Source organism: Ascaphus truei, chromosome 20 (assembly GCF_040206685.1).
Source record: "Ascaphus truei isolate aAscTru1 chromosome 20, aAscTru1.hap1, whole genome shotgun sequence".
Classification (NCBI taxonomy): domain Eukaryota; kingdom Metazoa; phylum Chordata; class Amphibia; order Anura; family Ascaphidae; genus Ascaphus; species Ascaphus truei.
Genome location: NC_134502.1, coordinates 1,167,428 through 1,181,518, shown reverse-complemented (window position 1 = coordinate 1,181,518; position 14,091 = coordinate 1,167,428). Strand labels below are relative to the sequence as shown.

The following is a 14,091-nucleotide window of genomic DNA, read 5'->3' as shown; positions in this document are numbered from 1 at the left end:
TGTTCTATTCTATCTAAAAAAAAATTGACACATTTGTTGAACATCACTTTGATCTTGCCGAGATTCAAATCGAGGCCACGTTCTTACTTGCATTGGCGAGTTCTCCAATACATATATACATACACTATTACATATTATAGGCTAAAGCAGTAAAATTCCGGGCATTATTGAAAGCCCTGCTCTCTGATTGGTTAAAATTCCGGTCATTGTCCAATCAGTAATGCCCGGAATTTAAGCAGCAGAATATGTCGTTTTCAATGTGTTCATTTCCAGCCAATCCGCTTTCAGAATAGCTGAGACAGGGCAGGGAATTCGTCTGATTGAAGTAACAGCTCTGAGACAGAGCAGGGGATTGGTCAGGACGTGTCAGCCACAGGTTGACTCCTCCCCCTCCCGAGCCGACTGAGATTTTCTGAGCAGATTCAGTTGAATGGGGGGGGGGGGAGAGGGGAAGGGGGGAGGGGAGGGAGGGAGGGAGGGGAGGGAGTGACTGCAAAGAAGTGAGTGGCTGTCTGCAGTTTCTTTGTGTCTGCAGTTTGTGTGTGTCAGTAGCAGTTTGTGTGTCAGTAGCAGTGTGAGCTGTTGTATATCTGTGTAGAGGTGCTGTGTGTGTGTGTGTATAGAGCGTGTGTGTGTGTGTGTGTGTGTGTGTATAGAGCGTGTGTGTGTGTGTGTATAGAGCGTGTGTGTGTGTGTGTGTGTGTGTGTGTGTGTGTGTGTGTGTGTGTGTGTGTGTGTGTGTGTGTATGTGTGTGTGTGTATAGAGCTCCAGTGTGTGTGTGTCAGTGTCAGCAGCAGTGTTTATGGGTGTGGCATTTGTGTGTAGCAGGTGTGTAGCAGGTGTGTGTGTGTGTGTGTGTGTGTGTGTGTGTGTGTGTGTGTGTGTGTGTGTGTGTGTGTGTGTGTGTGTGTGTGTCGGTGTGTGTGTGTGTGTGTGTGTGTCGGTGTGTGTGTGTGTGTGTGTGTCGGTGTGTGTCGGTGTGTGTCGGTGTGTGTCGGTGTGTGTCGGTGTGTGTCGGTGTGCGCCGGTGTGCGTCGGTGTGTGTCGGTGTGTGTCGGTGTGTGTCGGTGTGTGGGTGTGTGTAGGTGCTGTGTTGTGTATAGAGGTGCAATGTTGTGTGCATGTTGTGTGTGTGTGTTGTGTATATAGAGGTGCAGTGGTGTGTGTGGGGTGTGTTTAGAGGTGCTATGTTGTGTGTAGAGGTGGGGAGAGTGCAAAGTTTATTAAGTGGCTGCATTTGTTATTGTGGCTGCAGTGTGTGTGTGTGTGTGTGTGTGTGTCAGCATCAGTGTTTATGGGTGTAGCATGTGTCTGTAGCAGCAGAGTTTGTGTAGAGCTGCTGTGTGTGTGTGTGTGTGTGTGTGTGTGTGTGTGTGTGTGTGTGTGTGTGTGTGTGTGTGTGTGTGTGTGTGTGTGTGTGTGTGTGTGTGTGTGTGTGTGTGTGTGTGTGTGTGTGTGTGTGTAGCTGCTGTGTTGTGTGTGTGTAGAGCTGCTGTGTTGTGTGTATGTAGAGCTGCTGTGTTGTGTGTGTAGATGTGCTGTGTAGTGAGTGTAGAGGAGGTGCTGTGTTGTGTGTCTAGAGCTCGTGTGTGTGTGTGCGTGTGCGTGTGTGTGGAGCTGTTGTGTTGTGTGTAGCAGCAGTATGTTTTAAATTTTTGCATGGTGTGGCTATTTTCACTTAGAATTCGCCACCCCTGTGGCTACATTGAAAAATAGGTTGCCCACCCCTGGTGTAGAGAGTGTAGAGTGTGTAGAGTGTGTAGAGTGTGTAGAGTGTGTAGAGTGTGTAGAGTGTGTACAGTGTGTAGTGTGTGTAGAGTGTGTAGGGTGTGTAGGGTGTGTAGGGTGTGTAGGGTGTGTAGAGTGTGTAGAGAGGGTAGAGAGGGTAGAGAGTGTAGAGAGTGTAGAGAGGGTAGAGAGTGTAGAGAGTGTAGAGAGTGTAGAGAGGGTAGAGAGTGTAGAGAGTGTAGCCAGTGTAGAGAGTGTAGAGAGTGTAGATAGTAGAGTGTAGAGTGTAAACCTCTCGGAGCAAAGACCTCTCTAACTCATTACCTAATATTTCTTCGGGTTTTAAGTCGTTTGCGTTTTAATGTGCGGCTCGTCTCCTCGCCGTGCTGCCCTACGGAATATGTTGGGTGGCATATAAGCAGAGAGAGAAGGGGAGGAGAGAAATGGAGTTAGAGTGAGATAGAGCTGCTCAAAACAAGCAATAAAACACAATGAAACATGAGGTAATGCGGTTCCTCCTCTGAGAAGACACAATCTGGAAGAATAAAAAAACACATCTACAATGTATATTACGAGGATGTGTTGTGTCAAATACCCACATACTAGGCACTCCTACAGTATGTGTGATGTTCACAGTACCATCTATTGTGTAGTGTGACAGTCAGGTTGAGATGTGTGTGAGACCTCGGGGCAGGGCTCAACCACCTAATCCCTGCGATACTATCTTTATATTTATCATCTATGTATCCCATCCCTAATAAGTGTCGCTTCTATATTTGCTTAAACATGAGGATGTAGCATAGGGAAGTGATTGCGTTCAGACCCCACCCTGCCTCACAGGTCATATCTAATTTCTAAAAATATACTGTTCATACATGACTGCTGACATCATCTATGATGTCACACGAGTGAAACGCATGCCTCCCAGGTCAGGTAGAAGGTATATATGCAGATAGAGGGGTTCCTGTCCTATACTTTCTGGTGAGTGGAACACTTTTAGCTGAGTGATTACATTAGGATATAATGAGAATTACAGGGCTCAGCAAGATGATGCTTCTAGGACTTGTTATTCTTCTAGCTGGTAAGTGTATTTATATATATATATTAATTATTGTATAATAACCACAGGATATGTAATATAATATTGTAATTAATAATAATGAAATGTGCATACAGTCTGTCTGTATGTATGTGAATATATATATATATATATAATATTTATATATCATTCAAGGTCTTACTATTCTTATACAGTAGATGGTAATTATATATATATATATAGATATATATATATATATATATATATATATATATATATATATATATAGATATATATATACAGTGGTCGACAAATCACAAAAAAATCTACTCGACGAAAAAAAGAATCTACTCGCCACCTAGTACCACACGTGTGCTGCTTGGGCCAATAGGAGCTCGCCACAATGTTAAATCCACTCGCCCGGGGCGTGCAAATATATAGGTTTGTCGAACACTATATATATATATATATATATATATATATATATATATATATATATATATATATTAAAACACAACAGCGCAATACCACAAACAAAATGTCCTCAAACATTACACATAAAAATATGAATAAGACCCAGAAAAAAAATATATAAATAAATTAAAATAAATTTAGCAAACTTGATAGTCCAGGTAATATTCCAAGCTTCAAACCAGGGAGAAGCTAATAACCAATTGTTATAGCGGGGAGCAGCCGAATCCGAAGGAGGAATCACTTCTACAACTGGAATGAAAAAGAAAAGAAAGAAGCGCACCCCCCTAGTGCATTATCTTCACTGGAGGAAGATGAATATTTATTTATAAAACTAGGTGGTAGGCAATGCACACTTACAGGAAATAAATATGCAATGTTCACATAAAAGGTATCTTTAAGAAGCCTCGAATGCCCAGCCGGTGGATGGATTATGGGGACACAACCAACTCACTGCGATCACACTGGGCAGTGACGTCTCTCATAGCATAGACAGCTTGTGCTAGCACCATGTATGTAGTGTTAGCACCATGTATGTAGTGCTAGCACCATGTATGTAGTGCTAGCACCATGTATGTAGTGCTAGCACCATGTATGTAGTGCTAGCACAAGCTGTCTATGCTATGAGAGGCGCCATCTTGTAAGTGTACATTGCCTACCACCTATTTTTATAAATAAATATTCATCTTCCTACTGTGAAGATAATGCACTAGGGGGTGCGCTTCTTTCTTTTCTTTTTCATATATATATATATATATATATATATATATATATATATATATATATATATATACACACACACGTATTATTGTATAATAATAACAGTATATGTAATATAATATTGTAATTAACAATAATTATATATATTTACCATCTCGCCAAGTTCTCAGATTTGTTGCTGCAGGTCTTCTGTTGTCTTAATAAATGTACATATGATGTCTGTCTGCTTATCTATCTATCTGTCTGTCTGTCTGTCTGTCTGTCTGTCTGTCTATCCATCCATCCATCCATCCATCCATCTATCTATCTATCCGTCTATCTGTCTATCCGTCTGTCCGTCTGTCCGTCTGTCCGTCTGTCCGTCTCTGTCCGTCTCTATCCGTCTATCTCTATCTGTATCTATCTCTATCTGTATCTATCTGTATCTATCTGTTTCTATCTCTATCTGTATCTATCTCTATCTGTATCTATCTGTTTCTATCTCTATCTGTATCTATCTCTATCTGTATCTATCTGTTTCTATCTCTATCTGTATCTATCTGTTTCTATCTCTATCTGTATCTATCTCTATCTGTATCTATCTGTTTCTATCTCTATCTGTATCTATCTCTATCTGTATCTATCTCTATCTGTATCTATCTGTATCTATCTCTATCTGTATCTATCTGTTTCTATCTCTATCTGTATCTATCTGTTTCTATCTCTATCTGTATCTATCTCTATCTGTATCTATCTGTTTCTATCTCTATCTGTATCTATCTCTATCTGTATCTATCTGTTTCTATCTCTATCTGTATCTATCTCTATCTGTATCTATCTGTTTCTATCTCTATCTGTATCTATCTCTATCTGTATCTATCTGTTTCTATCTCTATCTGTATCTATCTGTTTCTATCTGTATCTCTATCTGTATCTATCTGTTTCTATCTCTATCTGTATCTATCTGTTTCTATCTCTATCTGTATCTATCTCTATCTGTATCTATCTCTATCTGTATCTATCTGTTTCTATCTCTATCTGTATCTATCTGTTTCTATCTCTATCTGTATCTATCTGTTTCTATCTCTATCTGTATCTATCTGTATCTATCTGTTTCTATCTCTATCTGTATCTATCTTTATCTGTATCTATCTGTTTCTATCTCTATCTGTTTCTATCTCTATCTGTTTCTATCTCTATCTCTATCTATCTGTATCTATCTCTATCTGTATCTATATGTTTCTATCTCTATCTGTTTCTATCTCTATCTCTATCTGTATCTATATGTATCTATCTCTATCTGTATCTATCTCTATCTGTATCTATCTCTATCTGTATCTATCTGTTTCTATCTCTATCTGTATCTATCTCTATCTATCTGTATCTATCTCTATCTATCAGTATCTATCTGTATCTATCTCTACCTGCTGCTGTGTATACATGGTGTAGTAGTGTTTGTATGAGGGGGAGGTTGGCCGCTGTGTATACATGGTGTAGTAGTGTGTGTGAGGGGGAGGCTGGCACTGCCGCTGTGTATACATGGTGTAGTAGTGTGTGTGAGGGGGAGGCTGGCACTGCCGCTGTGTATACATGGTGTAGTAGTGTGTGTGTGAGGGGGAGGCTGGCACTGCCGCTGTGTATACATGGTGTAGTAGTGTGTGTGAGGGGGAGGCTGGCACTGAAGCTGTGTATACATGGTGTAGTAGTGTGAGTGGGGGGAGGCTAGCACTGCCGCTGTGTATACATGGTGTAGTAGTGTGTGGGAGGGGGAGCCTGGCACTGCCGCTGTGTATACATGGTGTAGTAGTGTGAGAGGGGAGATTGGCACTGCCGCTGTGTATACATGGTGTAGTAGTGTGAGTGGGGGGAGGCTGGCACTGCCGCTGTGTATACATGGTGTAGTAGTGTGTGTGAGGGGGAGGCTGGCACTGCCGCTGTGTATACATGGTGTAGTAGTGTGTGAGAGGGGGAGGCTGGCACTGCCGCTGTGTATACAGGGTGTAGTAGTGTGTGAGGGGGAGGCTGGCACTGCCGCTGTGTATACATGGTGTGGTAGTGTGGGAGGGGGAGGCTGGCACTGCCGCTGTGTATACAGGGTGTAGTAGTGTGTGAGGGGGAGGCTGGCACTGCCGCTGTGTATACATGGTGTAGTAGTGTGTGAGGGGGAGGCTGGCACTGCCACTGTGTATATATGGTGTAGTAGTGTGTGAGAGGGGGAGGCTGGCACTGCCGCTGTGTAAATATGGTGTGGTAGTGTGGGAGGGGGAGGCTGGCACTGCCGCTGCCCGCGCTGTACTGCTGCGGCCGAGTTTATTCGAGCATTTGCCCGTTCTCGGCCGCAGCAGTTACCTGGCGCGCGCCGGAGGGTGCCGGGCGCGCGCCGAAGCAGCGGAGGAGAGGCCCGCCGATCGCGGCTTCCCCCTCTCCTCTCCGGGTCCGCCGGGTCCCCCAGAGCCCCCTGCCGCCGTCCCCCACATCGCGGGACACCAGGGCTCCCTCGGGGAGCCCTGGACGTGCGTGCAGGGGGCGCAGGCACCCGATGACGCGTGACCGCGCATCGGAGACGCGCGGCACGCCGAGGGGCTGCCACTTGCAAGCCGGGAAATCTCCCGGCTTGCGGTACTGGCCACACTGCAATAAAGTGTGTCGCCAGTGTACCTGTGCTGTGTATACATGGTGTAGGAGTGTGTGTGAGGAGGAGGCTGGCACTGCCGCTGCCCGCGCTGTACCTGTGCTGTGTATACATGGTGTAGTAGTGTGTGTGAGGGGGAGGCTGGCACTGCCGCTGTGTATACATGGTGTAGTAGTGTGTGTGAGAGGGAGGCTGGCACTGCCGTCTTGTAAACATGGTGTGGTAGTGTGTGATAGGGGGAGGCTGGCACTGCCGCTGTGTATACATGGTGTAGTAGTGTGTGATAGGGGGAGGCTGGCACTGCCGCTGTGTATATATGGTGTAGTAGTGTGTGATAGGGGGAGGCTGGCACTGCCGCTGTGTATACATAGTGTAGTAGTGTGTGATAGGGGGAGGCTGGCACTGCCGCTGCCTGCGCTGTACCTGTATTGTGTATACAATTCATAGTGTAGTAGTGTGTCTGTGAGTAGTAATTACATGATCAATAACTAATAATCAATATAACTTCTCCCCTAGTCTCTCCGGTCAAAGGCCAGATACCCGGTACTGGATTAACATTTGCGAGTATCACAGACCTCCTTACACAGCTGTCGAACATAATCAATAATTTAGCAAACCAGATAAAGACTACAACAGCCTCTCCTACTGTGACCAGTAACCATCCAACATCAGCCACTACGACAGTCACTTCCGGGACTGGAACCAGTAGCAAACCAGCATCAACCAGTCACACAGTGCCCACTTCTGGAACCAGTACCAAACCAGCATCAACCAGTCACACAGTGCCCACTTCTGGAACCAGTACCAAACCAGCATCAACCAGTCACACAGTGCACACTTCCGGAACCAGTACCAAACCAGCATCAACCAGTCACACAGTGCCCACTTCCGGAACCAGTACCAAACCAGCATCAACCAGTCACACAGTGCACACTTCCGGAACCGGAACCAGTACCAAACCAGCATCAACCAGTCACACAGTGCACACTTCCGGAACCGGAACCAGTACCAAACCAGCATCAACCAGTCACACAGTGCACACTTCCGGAACCGGAACCAGTACCAAACCAGCATCAACCAGTCACACAGTGCCCACTTCCGGAACCAGTACCAAAGCAGCATCAACCAGTCACACAGTGCCCACTTCCGGAACAGGAACCAGTACCAAACCAGCATCAACCAGTCACACAGTGCACACTTCCGGAACCGGAACCAGTACCAAACCAGCATCAACCAGTCACACAGTGCCCACTTCCGGAACTGGAACCAGTACCAAACCAGCATCAACCAGTCACACAGTGCACACTTCCGGAACTGGAACCAATACCAAACCAGCATCAACCAGTCACACAGTGCCCACTTCTGGAACCAGTACCAAACCAGCATCAACCAGTCACACAGTGCCCACTTCCGGAACCAGTACCAAACCAGCATCAACCAGTCACACAGTGCCCACTTCCGGAACCGGAACCAGTACCAAAGCAGCATCAACCAGTCACACAGAGTTATCTTCCAGAACTACTCGAACCAGTAGCACTGCCGACTCCTCAGGTGAGTTTATATATAGACAGACAAACAGACATATAGGTACCAATGTTACATATAGTAGACGAGGTTCAAAAAAGACATACGTCCATCAAGTTCAACCAATGCTAAATTTAGACGACAGATACTTTATCCTATATCTGTACTGGTTGATCCAGAGGAAGGCAAACAAAAACCCCAGTGACTTATCATCTAATGATATCTCATAAGGGGAAAAATACATTCCTTCCTGACTCCAAGAATTGGCAATCAGATTACTCCCTGGATCAACATCCTTCCCATGTTTACTTATTTGGTATATCCCTGTATACCTTTCCTTTTTAAAAGGATGCCCAACCTTTTTTTGAACAAATCTATTGTATCTGCCATCACAGTCTCCATGGGTAATGTAGCCAACATTATTGCACTAGCTAGTATATGGCTACTGGACATAGATAACGCACAAGACGGAGAAGTGGCCATTGTTTTAAATTAGCCGTTCACAAGAGGGCTGGGCCCAGGTGGTCTTCCACCATCGGGAGTGTGCCAGTCAGTGCAATAACATTGACTCCAACTTTAGTTCCTGGAGATGATAGGAAGACAGACGAACTGACAAACTATACACGTTTTCACTCTCCTTCCTCTATCACTTCACAGATACTTCGGCGGCCAATGCCCATCCCATGTCCATCACGCTCATATCTCTGGCAGTCAGCTTGGGTACCGTCGTACATTTTGTCCGAGGCTTCTAGGTAAGTTAATATGTCCCTGCCCTCTTCTCTTTATTGTTATACACATTATACAGTGTCTGAGTTTACCACCAGGTGGCTCTGTGGTTTGTTTGTTTTTTACTTCTAGAACAGTGAGACCTTCTGGAGAATTCCTGTTTACCCATCAAGGACAGATATAGAATGGGTTTGTCTCAGGTGGTACGAAAGGGGTTGGATGACACTTTGTAATCCGACATCCAATTCAGAAACAGAATCTAGAATATAAGAGTCTTCTTACATCGTGCTGGAAAGTAGAGTTCAGGAGTGGTTGGCTTATCTCTAAAGATGAGTCAAATATTTCAGAAGCTGGGCGGTTGATTTATTAATTGGCAACTGTGACCTATTTCTAATTCAGCTCCTTCCATATGGGAAGGAATACTCTTGGTGTTGGAAGGAAAACTTCAAGACATCAGATGAATCTCCTACGGTAGGTCAATTCCATAGCTGAGCAGTAGCTTTCCAGAGCTGAGGGCCACAGATCTAGAATGAATGGGATAAAGTTCAACCGTTTCAAGCAAGACGCTCATAGTGTACTGATGAAGTTTCAGAGTTGAGTATTATACTCTTATAGTTGAGTTTAAGGCTTATAGAGTCAACAGAGAGAGAGTTCTATAGTAGTGCTACAGTGTAGAAATATGCCACTCATCTCTGCAATTCTAGCACCATCTGTAAATTCCACAACTGAACTCTAGCACTTTTTACAGTCAATTCTTGAACTCTAGATTCAAGTTTATAATTCTTCCTCTGAACTATAAAACGTTTCATTCAAATCTAGAAGTCTACCACTCAAATGAACAACTCCTCCACAATTCCTCCACTCAACTATAATAGTTTATACTCAACTCTAAAACTCCCCCAGTAAACTCTGAAATTCTTCCCTAAAACTGTAGAACTTTATTCCATTTATTCTAGGACTGTACCGCTCAATTCTGGAAATCTACCGCTCAGCTATGACATTTACTGTATCTAGAAGATTTATCTGATCTCCAGAAGCTTTCCTCCTAATATCAAGAGTCTTCCTTCCCATACTGTATAGAAATAGTCGAATTAGTAATAGGTCACGGTTCACAACTTGGAAATAAATCACTTAACTTCTGAAGTATTTAACTCATATTTAGAGATATACTAACCATTCCAAAACTCTACTTGCCAGCACAGGAATCAGCCACCAAACTCCTGAAATGTATCACCTAACTCCACAAATGTAGTATAATAGCCTCATCCAGCAAGCAACTACACAGATCAAGAAAACTACAGCTGTAGAAAAGGATATTGCAATCCCTTATATTTTAATCCTAATAGAGATATATATTAGTATTTTATCTGGTAGTGTTAGGACTTGCGAACGGGTGTCTCCCTTGTCGTGGCTCGCAAGCTTACAACGCTTTGGCCAAAGAGTTAAACTAAATGACCCTTTTTCAAGAGAATATATAAGTATTTTACTGTGTATTTTTGTCATATTGGATGTAGCATTGGGCTTCTCTGTCATTTGTTGTATACATATGCCACGCTCAATAGCTCCAAAACCCCAGCAAGCTCTTTTTGGGAACCCCTGAGCCCCCACTATAAATATATATTGTGGGGGCTCAGGGGTTCCCAAAAAGAGCTTGCTGGGGTTTTGTGTGTTTTGCTAATCCCTTATAGCACACAAAAGTGTGGTATAACACAGAATATCACAGATTTTTCATAGGATTCATTGGCAGTGATAACGCAGAATATCACAGAATATACCACCCTAAAATGCCAATGGGGTACAGTAACATTTGCTACATCTGTAATTTTCAAGCTAGTAATCCTCCATCCATCTCTAGAAACATGCAACTCAACAGCAGGCGTGCACAATCCAACTATAGATTTATGAAACCCAACTCTAGAAACACACAATCCAGAAAGACCTCACCTTGCTGAGTAATGGAGGAGGTTCATTTTCCAGTCTACTGCAAGTGTATAGAACTGTATGATAAAGTTAAGTGCGATCCTTGGCAAGGCTACAGAAATATATACAGAATAAATGAGTTCTTCGGTATTAGGTGATACCTTTTTTTATTTGGACTAACAATTTATGTCATAGGACAGAAATATATACAGATAGTCAACATCATTGCAAAATGCAAGAGCCATCTTTGTGAAGCATCTGGAAATGTAGATAGGCTGTACTGTAGTATATGTAAATGTAAAGATTAATTACATTTTATTATTATTTTAATCAGATTGCGTTCTGCATGGAAAGACTTAGAAGTCCTGCAAGCAACAACGTGGTTACAGAATGTCTCTGAGTACAATTACAAGAAACCTTTGCAGTCATCCCACCTTCTCTGCAAGTGCTCTTCTGGCCTCAATCAACAGTGTTCACCCCAAGGTCACTTTGTGTGTTAGCCCTTGGTAACATTTACAGACAAATACCCTCAGGACAACACTGACCTGCTGAACAAGCTAGCTGCTATTGGCCCTTGGCCAGAAGGAACCATCCAACATTCCCCACCAAGATGCATTTTGGAATGCCATCAATACTTGGAGCAACAGGTCTTCCACAGATACTTACTAACAGAGATTATACAATTAAGTGAATACTGCCAGTGAACAGGATCTCCTCCAATTCCACAAAATATTTCATTCATTCCAAGCAACCATTAACCTGAACTATATTAACTACCTCGACACCACAGCCCAATTAAGGGACAATAAAATGTAGACATCCCTACACCACAAAGTCATAGACTGATCTACATACCTAAGGTATAACAGCTTCCACACCAGACACACAAAACACTCTATCATTTATAGCCAAGCCATAAGGTACTGTACAACCGCGTCTCCTCAGGTACTACAGACAGACAGATAAGCTCAGCGGGTACTTCATTATTACAACCCCTGAATCCCAGAAAACCAAACACACTGAGCCAACCAGAAAGAAAGCCTTCTTGTGTACAACGAGAAATGGGAAGAAAACTGGGTATCATTGGTGGTCACCTACAATATCCAACTGGAAGTCCTGGAAGGGTCTACAACCAACCTCTGTAAATATGACACATTGAAATACGTATTTCCAGAACCAGCCTTGCTCTGCTACAGACAACCACCAAACTTCAGACCACTTGTGGTGAGGAGCTTCCATTCACTGCCACCGTATCGCTGCACCTTTCCATGTTCGTGCAAAAAAATGTGACCGGCACACACGTTTTTAGTACCGACAACGTACCACCATTTACTCTTCATGTTCTTGTTCGTCTTCCCACACGTCAGTTAGATTGTTAGCCCTTTGGGGCCGTGACTCCTCTCTCCTGTGTGTTACATGTATGTCTCGATGCACTGAATTATTATATTCCCCCCGTGTAATTTAATTGTAATGCTTTGAAATTGGCTGGTGCTATAAAAATAAAAATATATATACATAGGAACATACAGATGTTGTAGATGATTGATGTGATGTGTTGTGTTAACGGTTGGGGTGTTGTTGAACAGTACACGGACAGGGGATACATCACCTACATCTGTACATAGCTATACCACACACACATCAGGAGTATACCATTTTAGAATACTTCACCTGTGCCTCATACAATGACCCCCAATGCCTGAATGGTAGAATTTTACATAGGCAAAAGAGGACAAGCATCGAGAAAAAGAATGTACATGTATCGCTACATCATCAATCAGAGGAACAATGACAGACTTGTGGTGGGACACTTCCATAGACCCAATCATAATGTCAAGGTCATAAAAGGTCAAAGGAACAGTTATCACGGGGAGTTTCAGAATGTTGGAACACGGGACAGGAATCATCAAAGCCCCTACAACAAAAGTGTGTGTGTGTGTGTGTGTGTGTGTGTGTATGTGTGGTGTATATATATATGTGTGTGGTGTATATATATGTGTGGTGTGTGTGTATATATATATATATATTAGGTGCTGCTGCTCGCTCTTGCTTGCTGCCGCTCGCTCTACCAGGAGCTTTTTGCTGTCCTGGCAGAGGAGACAGCAAGCGCGCTGTGTGTGTGTGTCACTTGGTAGCTGTCAGTGTGTGTGTGTGTGTGTGTGTGTGTGTGTGTGTGTGTGTGTGTGTGTGTGTGTGTGTGTGTGTGTGTGTGTGTGTGTGTGTGTGTGTGTGTGTGTGTGTGTGTGTGTGTGTGTGTGTGTGTGTGTGTGTGTGTGTGTGTCAAAAGGAGTGCTACTGAGCGTGGCCAAATGTATACAACAAAAGGCAAGAAAGCCCAATGCTACATCCAATATGACAAAATATATAGTAATTAGTAAACCAGAAGCACTCCTTTTGATATATATATATATAAGCTATAGTATTCCCTATCTCTTCTATTTAAGCTACAATATTCACACTGTAGAGCAGGGGTACTCAACTCCAGACCTCAAGCCCCCTCCCCCTAACAGCTCAGGGTTTCAGGATGTCCCTGCTTCAGCACGTGTGGCTCAATCAGAGGCTCAGTCATAGCGGGGACAGATTGAGCCACCTGCGCTGAAGCTGGAACTGATTGAGGCACCTGGGCTAAAGCTGGGACTCATTGAGCCACCTGCGCTGAAGCTGGAACTGATTGAGGCACCTGGGCTAAAGCTGGGACTCATTGAGCCACCTGCGCTGAAGCTGGAACTGATTGAGGCACCTGCGCTGAAGCTGGAACTGATTGAGGCACCTGGGCTAAAGCTGGGACTCATTGAGCCACCTGCGCTGAAGCTGGAACTGATTGAGGCACCTGCGCTGAAGCTGGAACTGATTGAGGCACCTGTGCTAAAGCTGGGACATATATATATCATCACCGCATCAGTAACCGAGCCATAGATGAGATAGTAACAAGGAGTTAGTGAATACTATACCTTATAGCGCGGGTGCCATCTCCAGTTCTCAATCCACTCCAGGTCAGGTTATCTGAATATCCCTGCTTCAGCACAGATGGCTCAATTAGTCCCAGCTTAAGCACAGGTGGCTCAACCAGAGGCTCAGTGGAAGACTGAGCCTCTGATTGAGCCACATGTGCTGAAGCTGGGGATATCCTGAAAACCTGACCTGTTAGGGTGGGGGTGGAGGGCTTAAGGGCTGGAGTTGAGCGCTCCCGACCTATAGTGTGAATATATATATACAGGGTATGTCCCAACATACCTTTCTTCCCCCACATAGTATATCTGCTATGTAAGTCATGTTAAGTTCCAGGCAGTACAAACAAAAGAGACAGCGGTGCCCAATGCTACATCCAATTGACAAAACATATATGGTAAT

At 43.9% G+C, this 14,091-nt stretch overlaps 1 protein-coding gene across 2 annotated transcripts in view; it reads left to right on the top strand.

The window, feature by feature from the left end:
* The window catches only part of LOC142470645 (uncharacterized), a 192,373-nt gene extending 180,107 nt beyond the window's left edge, over window positions 1–12,266 (top strand). The window contains exons 1-4 of one of the 2 annotated variants that reach the window (XM_075577241.1): window positions 2,652–2,810; window positions 7,087–8,121; window positions 8,752–8,846; window positions 11,075–12,266. In XM_075577241.1, the coding sequence (XP_075433356.1) occupies window positions 2,753–2,810; window positions 7,087–8,121; window positions 8,752–8,846 (1,188 nt within the window). In that variant the 5' untranslated portion in view covers window positions 2,652–2,752 and the 3' untranslated portion in view covers window positions 11,075–12,266. Of the gene's footprint in view, window positions 1–2,651; window positions 2,811–7,086; window positions 8,122–8,751; window positions 8,847–11,074 lie in introns of those variants that run through there. The other variant, XM_075577242.1, reaches the window with a different exon arrangement.
* Window positions 12,267–14,091: the final 1,825 nt, after the last annotated feature.